The 16,742-nt window shown below is 40.4% G+C and overlaps 1 protein-coding gene across 2 annotated transcripts; it reads left to right on the forward strand.

The window, feature by feature from the left end:
* Positions 1-1,057: 1,057 nt before the first annotated feature.
* Positions 1,058-14,852, forward strand: LOC116180330 (glutamine synthetase-like). 2 transcript variants are annotated; one of them, XM_031500261.1, is made up of 5 exons: positions 1,058-1,212; positions 12,280-12,472; positions 12,526-13,162; positions 13,244-13,383; positions 14,190-14,852. In XM_031500261.1, exons 2-5 carry the CDS (start codon positions 12,289-12,291, stop codon positions 14,336-14,338), a joined length of 1,110 nt encoding a protein of 369 aa, XP_031356121.1. In that variant the 5' UTR covers positions 1,058-1,212; positions 12,280-12,288; the 3' UTR covers positions 14,339-14,852. The 2 variants fall into 2 exon arrangements, with proteins under 2 accessions (XP_031356121.1, XP_031356122.1); XM_031500262.1 differs by lacking the exon at positions 1,058-1,212 and adding an exon at positions 8,667-8,897.
* The last annotated feature ends 1,890 nt before the right edge of the window (positions 14,853-16,742 follow it).

Here is a 16,742-nt window from a genome sequence, read left to right on the forward strand (position 1 = left end):
CGTACTGTCTGTAGGGCGTTTAAGAAAGGTAAAATCGGATCTTCGTATGTTTTGGGGGGAGAGGGACAGTCAGACCCCGCAGTCAACCGTGGGGGAAGTTTCGATTATCTTTTTTCAAAAACTACCATGAAAGTGCGCGGGTAATTGGGGTAGTGTTTTACTTTGCACTTCTGGGAGTTTTTTTCCGAGGGGCGGGAGAAGGGGGGGGGGTCAACCTAATAAAGCCCTTGTTTTCCGAATGCGTTATTATATGGTATCAATGCATTTACAAGTTGTAATGACAGGATGTGGTATATCGACTTTATTAGGCAGGGAATTGAATGCGTCGGTTATGCAATTTATTAATATTCAACCTTCACTCATCATTTTATCCCCTCGTTAAGTGGTGCAACTAATAATGTCAGGGAGTAATGATCACATGCGAATTGGCAGATTTTCTTTCCGGAGAAACCGTTATAGTCAATTTGCCCAAACCACAGTCGAGTTCAATTTTTAATCTTCCACTGAACCAAACATGACGAAATCGGAATGCGAAAAATTTTGTAGCATTAAATTCTGTAAAGTGTAAATGATCAATTATGTGACCGATCGCGTTCGTCCAAATTCCAAGATAATGGGAGTGAAAGTGGTTGCCCGCACTTTAATGACGAATTAGAAAAATATTGATATCACCCACTTCGTATGTGAAAGTAGTATGCAATCAAGTTTTCCACACACAAAAAAAATTATTATCAACGGCGTAATGAGATTAAGTACCGCGCTGTTTAAATAACGATTACGTTTAGAAAAAATGATCATCCGAGGGGGAATTTTTTTTGAAGGGCAAATTCATCGAAACGTCCCCCCCTTAATTAGGGCCATCCAGCTCTCATTATTTTTGATTGCGGGCTTAAATTACAAAATTGTCGCAGATCGTTACGTAAGTTGCGATTTAATCTAAACTAAATCGCAACGGCGGCGCGGAGGGGGTGCGTTCGAGTAATTGTTTTATAAAAAAATAAGTACCTAGAGCGCGTCACCGTTGGCGCGGTTAAGTCTAATTTGTTTGATTTTATAACAAAAATTTAAATGACACTTATGGAGGCGCATGTGCATCCCGGAGTGGGGGAGCACATAAAATAGAGCGCGAATAATAGGATTGTCAGTTGTTATCAACGGAGAGCTTCGTTTTTGTTTTTTTTTTGTTGTGTGTGCGTTTTGTGCTCGCTTGAGGTAAGTAGGCTTTGGTATTTAGCGACAGGTGCGTGTGATGCAACACACCGGTTCAGTTGCGATTAATCAAGCAATCACCCAAGCACACCATAGAATTGATATTAATACCACACACCCCTCGTTTAAAACACGCGTGATCTAGCCGATCGTATTTGAAAGATCTGATCTCGGGTAATTTTGAAAAAAAGGCCGATCGCGGTAGTCGTCCGCAGCTTCCTGGTTCAATCAACCAGCGCGCACCTTGAGCACAATTTTCGCGAAAGTACTTTCGAATTCGACTTTTTCGATCGACCCTCCGAAACGCGCGCGCGTCTATCACCAAACTAATTAAACGGTAGCCTTAGAAGTACACCGCAATTTGCTCTTGTTTTCTCTTCAAATCCGCTCACGATAACCCCTCGATAACAGAAAAGGTTGCGCACGTTTTCTGTTAGAGGAAAAGTCGACCGAACCTTATCATCGTTCTTGGATTAACCTTTACTCTTTTGTGTTCCATTCTTTAATAGGCCTCCGATAAAGATGGGCGACCTACTCCGCACCAACCAGATTTTCTTCTCGTTGAAAGTGGTACCGTTGGGCTTTAGTTTTCTTTGAGATCACCTCACGTGAGACGTATCCTTGCGACAACTTCGCGGGTAGTTTGATTCTTGTTTAAAGCACGAGAAGCATTACAAAGTTTGAGAACCGTTGCATTTGAAACACCCTGTATAATTCATTCATTTTCTATGGTCATCTAGCAAAACAGAAAAGTAAATTACTTGCGAAAAATTTCGAACACTGGGACACTTCCCCTACAAGTAGTTTAAAACTGCACAAGTGGACGTACACACAAACAGACGGACGGACGAAACGCAACCAATAGCAGAGTTTTTAATTATTCCCGCCCCCCTACGTTTTAAGGACCATTGATTTTTCTTGTGTCGAAGGGAAAGGGGGATTCTATAACCCTTAGGCTTCCTAGGAGAGGAAGAACTACCACTGAACTTTAAATGTTTTGGATGGTACCCAGAACAGGAAGAATTACCTCTGAACCCCACATATTTCGAGAGATAATGTAATATGCACTTTGGTGGGGTAGTGGTGGAGGTTGGAAAATACCCCCAAGAGAGGAACCGCTGAATTTGAAACATTTTTCTTCTGGTCCTTAGGGGAATTCTATATCCCCCAGGCTTCCTGTCCACCATTCTGCAGGAGAAACATGTACTGTCTTCATAACTATGTTGCCAGATTTCGAAAGAGGGCCATCGAAACATCTTTCCCTGGGAAGTATTCCATACGCCTCCACATGATTGTGGTGCCTAGTTCGATAGTCTTTTTTGTACAGCTTTCACGCGAGTGCTAACGCTAAACATTTGGGGTGCAAATGAAAATGTAGTTCTGGGGGGTATGGAACAACCCCCCCCCCCACGAAAATTAGCTCACCTTTATTTTCTACAATCATCATTGTCATAAAATGATTCGTATACTCATACAAATGAACACCCCGTGTACTGAGGGGGGGGGGGTAGTCGATACCCCTAGAATTACGCTTTTACTTAAAGCTCAGAGTGCTCAAGAAGACTATCGTGCTACTTTCAGAAGGGACCATTGGACCTTCCTTTTTTGACGAGTATTCCATGCTTCATGCGAGTGCTAAACATTTTTGAGTGAAAATGTAATACCGGGGGGTCTGGGGGATATTCAATATCCCCCCAGTAAACGAAAATTAACTGACCCTTATTTTCTACAATCATGAAATGATTCGTATACTCATACCAATGAACACTTCATGTACTGGGGGGGGGGGGGGGGTTTCCACACCCCCTAGACCTCCCGACTCATGTGATACTTTCAAAAGGGACCATTGGACCTTCACTTTTTGACGAATTTTCCAAGCTCCAAAGTAGGTATATTGTCCTCGGTATTGTCTTTTTAGCGCATTTTTTAAGAATTAAAAAAAAATTTGTTATTGTTTTCGTTTTGTCCGTCCGTCCGGGGGGGGGGGGGGGGAGAGAGATTTAAGAACTCCTTCTAAAAAGAGGGGCGGGGGGTCTCTTCCCCCACTGACCTATTTGACTAGTCTTTGACTATTGCTGGGTATGCAAAGTTTTGGTCTAATTCGGATCCACCCGCCTTCCTTGTAAACTATTTCAGACAGGTAGGAGAATATACCGTGTGTTCTATTTTGGTTGAGCTGCCGTGTATCTCAACAGGTTTCACGATCCTGTGCAACTTTTTTTGTGAAACTTTTAATATCACAAACAGAATCAATTATCTAGCTACGTTTGTTTCTGAGATACAGGGTGAAAACGAAAAGTTTGACTTTTTGGGATGTTATCATATCTTACTACCCATGTAAGATAAATATGCCTATTTTAAATATGTTTACGTAGAATCCAGCAGCGTAGTCAACAAAAATTTTGGACCACCGCCGTTTTTGAGATTTGACCAAAAGTTCGTATGTTTTAAACTTAACACCCTGTATATCTTAAAGTCAATGTTTTGCATTATTTTTTCTGATAACATTGATATACCACTGTTTGCCGTTTGTATTGATTGATATCCGGCTGCCTTAGTTACCATGGATACAATAAACAAAGCAAAATCCATGGCCTACTATTTAAAAACCGTAAAAAACAAGGTTTTATTTTTGATTCGTGGCTAAAATTAAAAAAAAACATAGGTTGTGATACATCAATGTAATCAGGAAAAATTGACGTTAAGATATACAGGGTGTTGCATTTAAGAAATACCAATTTTGGGTCAAATCTTTAAAAACAGGCGAGATACACTGCAGTTACAATCAAAATAGGGCGCATGGTACAAACGATGACTTGTGAGCAGCTCTATCTCTCGATGAGCGCCACTAACCACCGAGTCACCTTTATTCTCAATCATATGCGAGAGTTTTTCAATAATTTTTAGACTTTCTTGATATTTCCGATTATTTGAAAAGTAGGTACCGTTAATATTACTATCATCATACTCCGCGAAATCTGCCAGTTATCCGTTAATTTTAGAAATGAACATGCTTTGAGTGACACCAGAAAAACGTGTACTAAATATAATTTAAAAAAAAAACTTATTTCGCTTTGTTTTCCTTTTTTACGCTACGTCCTCGATGCTATAAATGGAATTCTCTCTTGTTTGGTGGAAAAATTACAAATAAATAATTAAATATTCACACTTACGAACGTCACTCATTTTGTATTTATCGCCCCTGGCTTTTTTGTGTTTTCCACCGACAACAACAATTAATTTCCACTCTTTTATTCAAATCAAAATATTTAGACCTTTGATATGTGACACGTGTTGTTGAACGTGTTTTTGCGAAGGACATAAAATTGTGTCGTTAACTGCAAATATTAATTACACATAAATTTTATGTTTCCGTAACCAAAAAAAAAGGAAATCGTCGGTCGAGTTTGTTTTTTCCCCAAGACTTTTGGTGCATTAATTTCGAACGCCACACCGATTGGATTTCATTGACGATGGTCATGGCTCAATTCTTATCAGCCCGATTGAGTGTAGGAACAATACGAGTAGTGATTTTGGTTAGCGCCAAGGTTCAAGTTGATAGTTCGTTCACATCACGAGACAAAGTGGCTCATGTGAACTAAGATTCACTTACATAACCGCCTTGTTTGCGTTACCTAATTTTAGATCTTATTTTGCTTTTATAATTAACGCATTAGCTTTTTTTGTTAAAGGTTGTATGGTTTTGTATGTTAGTAACCTAGGCCACTCGCAATGAGTTGAACCGTTTTTTAATTGATCTCCTATGGTTTGTCTATTCCTGTTTCGATTTTATGGTTAATGTCATCCTGAGAACGCTCCTCTTATGGTTTTGTCTACATTTACGGTCGTGGGTAGCATAATTTGAAAATTAATTTGGTGAATAAGATGCATGTAATTTGGTGGAAGGTCGGTCGTTAACGATTTAATCATAATATCCTATCTGGATTGCAAAACAGTACAGAAATCGAGAGCTCCCAAAATAATTTCCATGATATGATGCAAAGTAGTGAGAGAGAACTTTTGGGTTAATTAAGATACGAACCTTCGAAGACTTTGAATACTGTACTAACGACTTAGAGAGAACAGTAGAAAAAGGCGAACGTGGTGAAAAAAACAGAAAACAATAAAACGTCTCTGATGTACCAATCACTAAACTTCGGCGCATTTTTGATCCCAACCAAAAATCCGGAATCAGCCAGCTAATGCCGTGAATTAGATAAGATCGGACAACTATTTTATTAAACGAAAAAACTGACAGTCATACCAGACACTATGATATTCTATTTCCTTATTTGAACACATCACAAGGAACTTCATAAATTCAGATTGAGACTGAGCGATGCGGGAATATCACGATAGTACGAATATAATGCCGAAAACCCGAAAGGTCTACGATATTCCGCTGTCGAGATCTCGATCGATATATAAAAACAGCTGACTGTGAAACAAAGCGGTCGATGAATCCTAGGGTGTCGCAGCAACCAAGGTAGACGAAGCACAAAACCGAGAAAATTAAAACAATGACTTGGCAAGCATTTTTACTTGATACTGTGGACTTAGGACTCTCGTGATACTTTCAAAAATGGATAATTGGACCTGCATTTCTTGACGAGTCCATGTTCCATAGTATCGTGACGCCAAGTTCGAATACCCCCCCCCCCAGAGCCTCCGGTATTACGATTTTACTTAAATCTCTGAGCCCTCAGGACTCTCGTAATACTTTCAGAAGGGACCATATTCGACCTTTTATTTCTTGACGAGTTGGCCATGCTCCACAGGATCGTGGTGCTAAGTTCGATTGTCTTTTTTTCTATAATTTTCACGCGAGTGTCAACACTAAACATTTTTGGGTGAGAATGTAGTACCGGGGGGTATGGAATACCCCCCAATAAACGAAAAGTAGTTGTCCTTTGTTCTGCAATCATCATTATCATGAAATGCTTCGTTATACCCATAAGAATGAAAAGCTCCTGTACTTACTGGGGGGTGTTCCAAAAGGGGCAACTACTTTTCGTTTACTGGGGGATATTCCATACCCCTGAAGACCCCCCGGTCTTACAATTTTACTTAAAACTTTGAGCCCTCAAGACTCTTGTGATACTTTCAGAAGGGACCATTGAACCTTTTATTTCTTGACGAGTTGGCCATGCTTCACAGGATCGTGGGGCTAAACAGGGGCGGACTGGCACGGGGGGGGGGTGGCGATTGCCACCTGGCCTGTAGATCATAATGGCCCGTTGGAAATTTATAAGTATGTGCTGTATTTAGTTTCTTGCACTATTAATAAATTATTAACACGTTTCTCTAATTGGGGTTGATGTTAGGTTGTTAAAAAATTCTGTTTTAATTGAAGTGTTTTACAATGAATTTATCATTTTTTGTCGTAGCATGAAAGTGCTGAAATACAATGATAGGCGACGCAGACAATTTTTTCTTCGGGGCTCAAAAAAAGGCAGTGTATTACCTTCCTTTTTTACCAAAAATCGACTACACCAGAAATCCTCGGGAAAACACTTTTTCTTATTAAGTTGGGTGCGTAGAATCCAAACCAATTCGTACTTTTTCGATCAGACTTCTCAATCAAAAGTTATAGACTAGAAACCAATTTCGAAAAAAAATTCAAAGGGCTGTAACTTTAGAACTAGTAGCCCAATCTTGGAACTGTTTGAAATTATGGATTCTACAGGCCACATTCTATAAGAAAATTTTTTTTTCCGGGTCGATCTGAGACAATTTTTTTTTCGGGGCTCAAAAAAAGGCAGTGTATAACCTTCCTTTTTTACCAAAAATCGACTACACCAAAATTTCTCGTGAAAACACTTTTTCTTATTAATTTTGGTGCGTAGAATCCAAAACAATTCGTACTTTTTCGATCAGACTTCTCAATCAAAGTTATAGACTAGAAACCAATTTCGAAAGAAAATTCAAAGGGCTGTAACTTTTGAACTAGTAGCCCAATCTTGGAACTGTTTGAAATTATGGATTCTGCAGGCCGCATTCTATAAGAACATTTTTTTTCGGGTCGATCTGAGACAATTTTTTTTTCGGGGCTCAAAAAAAGGCAGTGTATAACCTTCCTTTTTTACCAAAAATCGACTGCACCAAAATTTCTCCGGAAAACACTTTTTCTTATTAATTTTGGTGCGTAGAATCCAAAACAATTCGTACTTTTTCGATTAGACTTCTCAATCAAAGGTTATAGACTAGAAACCAATTTCGAAAAAAAATTCAAAGGGCTGTAACTTTTGAACTAGTAGCCCAATCTTGGAACTGTTTGAAATTATGGCAATTTTTCGTTTACTGGGGGGTATTCCATACCCCCATACTCCCCAGACCCCCCGGTGTTACAATTTTACTTAAAACTCTGAGCCCTCAAGACTCTCGTGATACTTTCAGAAGGGACCATTGGACCTTTAATTTCTTGACAAGTTGGCCATGCTCCACAGGATCGTGGTGCTAAGTTTGATTGTTTTTTGTTTCTAAAATTTTCACGTGAGTGCCTACCCTAAACATTTTTGGGTGAGAATGAAGTACCGGGGGGTATAAAATATTCCCCAGTAAACGAAAAGTAGTTATCATTACCATGAAATAATTCGTATACCTCGTATACTAATTAAATTGACGATACGGAGCGATTATCACTCAATTTACATGAAATTGACCATACTATTGACCTGTTAACAAAGTAGTTTCGTGAATTAGATAAGATCAGCCAACTATTTTATTGAATGAAAAAAACTGATATTCATACACGCACTGTGATAATCCTATTCCCTTATTTTAACAAATTACGAGGAAATAAATTATCAACTTCAGGAATGGATTTCGGCCTTAGACCATGGTCTAAGATATCGGCCTTTAAACGGTCCCATGCAAGAATAACGCGATAGTACAAATATAATGCCGAAAACCCGAAAGTTCTACGATAAGCCGATCGATTAATCAAAGGCGCCCGAACAGCTGACGGTTAGTGAAACAATCATTGTATTTTTCGTTTATAAATACAATGGTAATATCAAACACGCCGTAGAAGGCGAAACAGTCGAACTCTACGCCAAAGAATAGATCGGAAGAGCCGTAATAATTGAAATCGATGAAAGAGCCAGAAATTACGGAATCCTAAAATGATGAAGAAACCGACTAAAGCATCCAATATCAACACAAAGGAGCACGTGGGGTGTTGTAATTTCAAAAATGTTTTTGGCGTCGCCGAAGCGTCGTTTAGCTTTTTTAATGAGGAAGGTTTTGTGAACTTCCAATTTTCAACTGGCAGCCAGCACAAAAGCGGTCGTAATTTTAGATCGCACTACAAACCCGATGATATGACGAATGCGGAAACACGTCCAAGGTTTGCGATGTCGATAAAAGAAAGCAGGAATCGAAACACAATGCGAACGAAATTCCTAGCCTTGGCATTGAGTCGCGATTATTCGTGGTAGACGCAGGGTGGGTGCGCTAAACGTCAAGAAAGTATTAGAAGTGCGGGCGTCGCGACGCTTTGGACACGTGCCTCCCACGACACGAGGTCGGGGTGTGCGTATAAAGCAGACGCGCAACCGAATTCTCTCTAGCTCTGATACTGTGTTTATTAGAACAGAGTGCGTTGACTTCTCCAATGCGAGGTTTCATTAATTATTATGCGTATTTTTTTGTGAGGATCGTCCCCCTGCATCTGCCCAGTTAGTCCTGTAAGTACCACTTTCAATTTTTTTTCCCCCTCCGGCCGTCGTCCCATTTCGAGCAGTCAAGGAGGCATTGTCCTCCCAGCGCCTTAAAAATCAATCGTGACCCAATTAGACTATTTCGAATTTGTCAACATCAGCCGTGTGTTTTCTCTCGATAAGTTCAAGGCTGCCAGAAATTTCACATCCAAAAAGTGTCTATAACCTCAAATGTCATACGCAAAGTGGATCTTTCCACTGAGCGATGCACTTTAATCGATTGCGAAATTTCGCGCCGTTTATAGACACGGGAAGGCTTGGCCAGTTTTGGACAACATGCAGTCGGAAAAGTTTTTCCAGCTGATGGAAATTTGGACGAGTCACTCGCCGCACGTGATCAACATACAGCTGTTCACGTGAACTGCAAGTGCGACCTCGGAGTCGGAGCCTTTGTTTTCCGATTTGCGTGATCAATTACGGACGGTAATTTCCGAAAATGGAAAAACAACCTGCACGTGTGTTGTGAGCGACGTCGTCGAGGACTTGGCCGATTTAGAACAATTGCGATAAGCGCATATCTCGACCTTTGGCTAATGACTCGCGATCCAGTTCCATCTTTTAAAAAAAATGAAAGAAAAGGGGGTTATCGATCCCGTTCCGTATATAAAATAAGGCCGCGACCTTCACTAATTATCGAGGCGCGATCATTCCGACGAAAACCGGAAAAATGGTCTGACCTTAGAGTGGTTTTAGGTTAAGCGCCCCCAAAAAAGTTTTCAGTTTTGAGTATGGCTTTCCATCGATCTAAAATAAACTTTTGTATTAGATTGTACCGCAGGTTTTTCGCCCAAATTTTGAGCAAAATGACAACTTTATTTTAATTTAAAAAATCAAGGTGTCTGGTTTTTCGCAACAGGAAACAATTGATATTTCTGACTTTTTAAGTGATAAAACCAAAGCCATCCCAGATTCTTCTCCTGTCTTCAGTTTTCTCAGAACAGTGCGTGATTGCTCCTTTGCATCCTCAGTTCCTCACCCCTAGCACCATCGCGGATCCATAGGTGGTGGATAATACAGCTAGATCATCATCCTTCGAACCAGAACGAACAAAATTACGAGTTTTCTAATTTTCCGGGGGAGATTGAAGCCTTGTCTTGGCCACCGACATATTACGGCCCTGCTCCTCCCTAAAGATCTTTTCTTTCCCTTTCTCCGAGAGTGGTAAACGTAATATTATGCCAACATTTGTTTTGGCTCTGGGATTTTCCTGACCACTCCAGGATGATTTTAGGAAAACAACCATCACCTTTATCACCTTTTCGTGGTAGGTGTATTTGTCCTTCCCTTTCCCTTCTTCATTATCCCATTTTGACCACTCTCACTGCTACAAAAGCATGTTTAGGACGGATTCGAATCGTTCTTTCCCGCGGGTATTCCCAGGTGTTACATCTTCTTTCCTCAAAAATGCTTTGTACCTATCGCTAGTATTCGGTAAAGGCCATGGGATCCCAAACTCCTTGTCCACCGTTCTACTGGAAAAACTGCTTTCAGGATTCTATTGATGGTCCTTTTCGGGAAGGCCATGGTGATATTCTAAACATTTTAGGCGAGAATGTAGTTCTCTCCCTGGGAGAGGAAGTAGTATGGGGAGGGGCTGGGAGATATGGAGTTTTGTAGTGACGAAGATTGTTCATGATATCCTCTTATCTTGGGGGAGTTCTATAACTCCCAGTCTCCATCTCCACCATGGAACAGCAAGTATTCCATTGAGGACGCTGCTGATAATTTTCGGTAGCGGGGCATGGAAACATCCTGTTCAAACCTTCAGATCCCCTGGTGCTACAGTCCTCTCCAAGCATTCATCGCTAGTGGTATAACAGTATGCGGTATAGTTTTCGGCCTAGGGGGAGGGGGGGGGGATATATCCTATATCTGAAGATTTCCTAGGACACGAAGAACTACCGCTCTTCTTGTCCTTGGGGGAATTCTATCTACCAGACTTCTTGTCTAGCATACTACCCTCAGGAACGCGCTATCACTCTTCGAAAGAGAGCCGTCGAATCTTTGTTTTGTTTGTCTGGGGATCCCCCTCCCCGCGGCGCTACGTTTTTCACGAAATGTTCAGCATTCATCGGTAGTGGCATAACAGTATTCAGAATCATTGTTTAATCATAGTATTAGGAGCGCAAAAACAAATCTCTTCTTCTTTCCAGACTCAACAAACTCCCCTCGGACTCCTTGCTTATATAAAAATTCCCATATAGGAAAGTTGTAAGAGTTGAACGTTTTGGGAGGGAAATGTAACACTGGGGGCTATAACGCACAGGAGAAATTGATTACCCTTTCCTGAAAACTATCATGATTGTTAAATTTCGAAAGAGGATCATCGAATCCCTATTTTTCTGGTGGGTATTCTATACCACCCAGACCCCCCGGTACTAAACTGTCCCCCAAAATGTGAAGATCGTGTTTTGTTTACTTTGTAGGAAATGTCAACAAGTTTTCCTTCTCCAGAAGATATTCCATACAGGACAGTTCTAAGGGCTGAACGTTTTGGGGGGAAATGTAAGACCGGGGTAGTCTGGGAAGTTTGGAATACCCCCCCCCCCCTCCCAACACACAGGAGAAATCGATTAAAATTATCACAGCATGTTTTCATTACTTTACAGGTAATGTGAACAACGGAAGATATTCCATACAGGAAAATTCTAAGAGGTGAACGTTGGAGGGGGGGGGGATGTAACACTGGGGGATATGGAAAACCCCCCAGGACAAAAGAAGATCGGTATTAATACCCCCCAAACTCCTCGATACCAAGCTACTCCCCAAAATGTAAAGAGCATGTTTTGATTACTTTGTAGCGAATGTCAACAATTCTGCCTTTTCCGGAAAATATTCCATACGGGAAAGTTTTAAGGGCCGAACGTTTGGGGGGGTGGGGGGTATGTAACACCGGGGGTGGGGGGTATGAAATACTCTTCCCAGTCACACAGAAGAAATCGATTACCCTTTCTTGAAAATTATCATCACAATTAACGACAGAGGATCATCCAATCTCCCTTTCTTGGGGGTTGTTTCATACCCCCAGCCCCTGCGGTACTAAACTGTTCCCCAAATGAGATCACACTCAGTTTTTTACAATATTGAGAACGAAAACGACCAGGGACATACGACCGTAACTGGCAAATTATGTTCTCCTGGTACTGCAACCTTAGGAGGTTAGGGGTATGAGTAAGTAACCATTCGGAAGGGTCTTCGACTGACACTAAGACGTCAGTAATGTATTTCTGTGCTCCTGATAAGTATCAGCAGTAATTCAACAAGTCTCCTAGAGGCAGTATTGAATATGAGCCTCAGTAAAGAACAATCTTTTTGTCAGGACCACGTGAATATACCTATGTTTTTGCAGTACAAAGAGATGCCGAATCCGACGTTGGATCACTCGCCGAACGCGGCTATCAACAAAACCGTCAGCAAGAAGTTCCTGGACCTGCCCGTTCCCGATGGAAAAGTGCAGGCCATGTACATTTGGATCGACGGCAGCGGGGAGAATTTGCGCGCGAAAACTCGCACCTTGGATTTCATCCCGGAGAATCCGGAAGGTTTGCGAATAACTCATAAAGCGATACTCGCGAACTTATCGATTATTTTGTAGAGTTACCCATTTGGAATTTCGACGGGAGTTCGACGAAGCAGGCCGAAGGCATGAATTCGGACGTGTACCTTTATCCGGTGGCGATCTATAGGGATCCCTTCAGGCGTGGGAATAACAAGCTGGTGCTTTGCGAGACTTACAAGTACACCAAGAAACCGACCGAATCGAACCGAAGACACAGCTGCTTGAAGGTGATGCAGGCGGCGGCCGATCACAAGCCGTGGTTTGGAATCGAACAGGAATACACTCTGCTGGACATGGACTTGCGACCGCTGGGTTGGCCCAAACACGGTTTTCCTGGACCTCAGGGGCCTTATTATTGTGGGGTCGGCGCTAATAAAGTGTACGGCCGTGACATCGTAGAAGCCCACTATCGTGCCTGCCTCTACGCGGGGATTAACATTTCGGGCGAGAACGCCGAGGTGATGCCGGCCCAGTGGGAGTTCCAGGTCGGTCCCTGCGAGGGCATCCAGATCGGCGATCAGCTCTGGATGGCGAGATTTCTTTTGCATCGCGTCGCCGAGGAATTCGGCGTCATAGCGACATTGGATCCCAAGCCGATGGAGGGCGATTGGAACGGAGCCGGCGCTCACACGAACTTTTCGACGAAATTAATGCGCGAGGATAATGGAATCATGTAAGTCTCCAACCTTGACTGTACTTAATTGAGGATATATGTTAATTGAAGTCACGTTCTAATTTAAATTGTTAATTGCAGCGAAATTGAGAAAGCGATCGACAAACTGAGCAGACACCACATCAGACACATACAGGCCTACGATCCTAAAGGGGGCAAGGATAACGAACGTAGATTGACCGGAAGGCACGAAACATCCTCGATACACGATTTCAGTGCAGGTGAGTTTTCCAATAGGGAATTGGTTAAGCCTCCCCTCCCCCCACCACACACACAGCCCGGTAATACACCAGCCGATATCAGTTTTAATTATACACGGTGCCTATTATGTATGGAATATAGTAAATATCGAATATATACAACATTTTTCTATATGAAAGTTGTTTGACATTTTATTTCCCATAATAAGGCAGCATTCAGTTGTTTTTATTTCAAAAAACAATTGAATTTTTTTAAATGGCAGTCCACCTTTTCATTAGGCTCATTTGATAGAAATTTTTTTCTCTTTTCGATGATATAACATGTTAGTACCGACCCTTATTCAAGAAAATTTTTCAAAAAAATGGTTTTCATTGCAATGAATGTTCAAAATGTCACCATTAACTGCAAGACAGTGGCAAAAAAAAGCGGTGCTAACGTGTTACGTCAGTGAAGAGAAAAAAATCTCTGTCAAATGAGCCTAATGAAAGTATATGCATTGCTATTTAAAAAAATTCAATTGTTTTTCGTTAGTCACTTGTTTTCTCAAATATAAACAATGGAATGCTAATTTCTTATGGAAAAAAATGTTGTATACAGTCAATATTTACCGAGATATATACTATATGCCATACATAATGGACACCCTGTATAGATACGCGCAATTATACTTGTCCGCTTCTGACAACTATTGGGACAGCTATCCGGATAGAGTTGTCCAACGCCCTATCAACATACAGTTAACCTTTATGATGCTGTGTTGTGGGGAGGAGAGAGGTGGGCAATTTAATCGACTGGTCGAGAGACAATAACATTTTTTTCTTCCTAGGTGTCGCAAATCGTTCGGCCAGCATAAGAATACCGCGCGGTTGTGCCGAAGACAAGAAGGGCTACCTAGAAGACAGACGGCCAGCATCCAACTGTGATCCATACTCAGTCGTTGAGGCTTTGGTACGAACATGCGTATTAGACGAATAAACTCAATTAATAAAGAAAACTTGTTCCTCAAAGTCGTCTTTCAAAGCACATTAGCGAATGACAAAAAACAAAACAAAATATTCTCTTCTTTTTATTCGGTATTTTTATGACTTAAGACGCTTTCGGCAAATATTCAATGATTAAATGAGAATTGAAAAAAAGGAAAAATTATTTTATCGTAGTAAAGTATGAATTAGGTAGATTTGCACAAAATGAAAAATCTTGTGGTGTTCAAAGTAGGTAGGTTACGTAGTTTGTAAATAAACTGTTGATCAAATTTTGAGAAGTAGTCAAATAAGGTTTTCTATTTTTGTACATATTCTGCGTATACAAATCATATCAAAATTTTCAATGAAAGTTCTCGTTATGTTAATATAAGAGTATTCTAAGTGCATGTGAGGCATTATCCAAAACGCACGCTATGTATAAGTATGTAATTAGCTACGATCATTACATTTATATTATATTTTATTTTGAATTGTTAAGGAAATAAAACTGATCTGTTTTAATTGAGCATGAGCAAAAGTTTAAGAGAAGATATCATGTTTCTCTTGGTGATTAGAAAAGCCCGCCTCGTGCACTATGTTCTTCTGGTAACCAGAAAAATGTACAGTGACTGTTACTCCATGTATCAAGAGCAGGAAACAAATTTTAAACCAAAGTAAAGTGGTGAAAAATTTCTATTGATGGAAAACGAACTCAATTATACCTATAAGAGTTCGCCCCATGATACTCTGTAAAACAGCCACACCTCACACATTATCTTCTTCTGATACAAGATTGGTAAAGGTTAAACCAAAGTAAAAGGTTGAAATATTTATCTTGGATAGAAAAAGACCTCTTTGTTCATCATGTACTCGGATATACTGAAAAATGAACATTTCTGAACAATTATAACCTGGAGAGCGGGCACAAATAAGAAAAATTACGCTAATTTGATTAAATCGAGGAGTACAGTAAACAAAATTCCAAAAAAATATTCTTTCTAAAATATACAATTTTCAATCGGCCTAAGACAAGCCGACTTTCTATGTATTTTTGGTATTTTGTCTACTGTACCCCTTAGTCCACTGTACCACTAGTATTATAAAATCCCACAGAAAAAAAAATTACACATTCCAGAAATTTCGATAGACATCGAGGTGCCATGAGAGATTAGTCATCGGTGATAAAGAACGAAGGCGGATGTGACGTGTTCGTTCGAGAACATTCTAGAATAGTCAGTTGGGGTTGGAAGCGTTCGAGAAAGAGGAATCGTTTGAAAAGTACTCCTAGTGGAAAGTTCTGGTGTGATGTTTTTAGTAATTTATTTTATGTTTTTTGGTGTGATGAAGACGAATCTGGAATTGTCCAACAAACATTTTTCCCGCAACGATGAGAAATAATCAAAAACCAATATAAACAATGTTTTTGGAGGTTTTCATCTTATATCTTGCAAAGCAAGCGATTTACACAAAAGATAGTCCTCTTATTCTAAAATAAAGAGGGGACAATTATCTACAATTGATGTCTCTTAACCTTTTCTCTCCACGCAAAAGAGTCTTGAAATTTTGTGGAAATCTGTAAGACCGACGGACAGAAAGTCCAAAATCATAAACTCGCTTTTTGTCGCTCGTTAATAATGGTAATGAATCACTATTTTACATAGATGTACGTTTTCGCAAAGATCGCCTTTTTTTATTAGATTGGTGTAGTCTGTTGGCCCAGTGGCGGTCCGGCTCGGGCGCCGCCACTTCTGGGGGCGCTTCTCGAAGCTTAAGTTAATAAAAACTTGTGTCCAAAAATAGAATGTCTTGTCATGGAGATCTCAGAAACAGAAACCGTAGTTAGAAAACCATAAAATTCCGATTACTTCCGAAGATATGCCAGGAAAACCGAAATTTGTCGATTTCATTTTTTCTTTCTGATGATGGTATGTATTTGAACAGATACCTACAAATAGAAAACACTTTCTCATTGCCACTTTTTGAACTCTACAAGACGCCGTTGAGTGATTTTTTAATACACCGTTTCGTGTTGTTGTGCGCGAGTGCACCATCCTGTTAAAACCAATTTCTGTTTTTATGTGTGCTGTACATCGTTGTATTCGTAATACAAAATACTACCCAATACAATATGTGCCTGCTTTTTCAAGGGCCATGAAAAATAAAGTTGATGATTATTTATCCGAAACGAAACGTTCTATTGAAAGTTATTGCTATTGAGAGCTCAAAGTGGCAATGAGAAAAGTATTTTTCTTTACAGCACGATAATTACTCTTTAATTGCATAACTTTTCCCTAATTTGACCATTTTCGTATTCTATGGTTTCCGAGATCACCGTGTAAAGACATACTTATTTTGGACACAGTGTATACAGGGTGATTCCTATAGTACCTGCCACCGTTTGGGAGCGTATAGGGGGT

Source organism: Photinus pyralis, unplaced genomic scaffold (genome assembly GCF_008802855.1).
Source record: "Photinus pyralis isolate 1611_PpyrPB1 unplaced genomic scaffold, Ppyr1.3 Ppyr1.4_LG9, whole genome shotgun sequence".
Classification (NCBI taxonomy): domain Eukaryota; kingdom Metazoa; phylum Arthropoda; class Insecta; order Coleoptera; family Lampyridae; genus Photinus; species Photinus pyralis.

Coding starts and splice junctions, on each gene's coding strand:
- LOC116180330 (XM_031500261.1), top strand. CDS start 12,289: ATGCCGAATCCGACGTTGGATCACTCGCCGAACGCGGCTATCAACAAA. Junction 13,163..13,243: donor CGCGAGGATAATGGAATCAT/GTAAGTCTCCAA, acceptor TGTTAATTGCAG/CGAAATTGAGAAAGCGATCG. Junction 13,384..14,189: donor GATACACGATTTCAGTGCAG/GTGAGTTTTCCA, acceptor TTTTCTTCCTAG/GTGTCGCAAATCGTTCGGCC.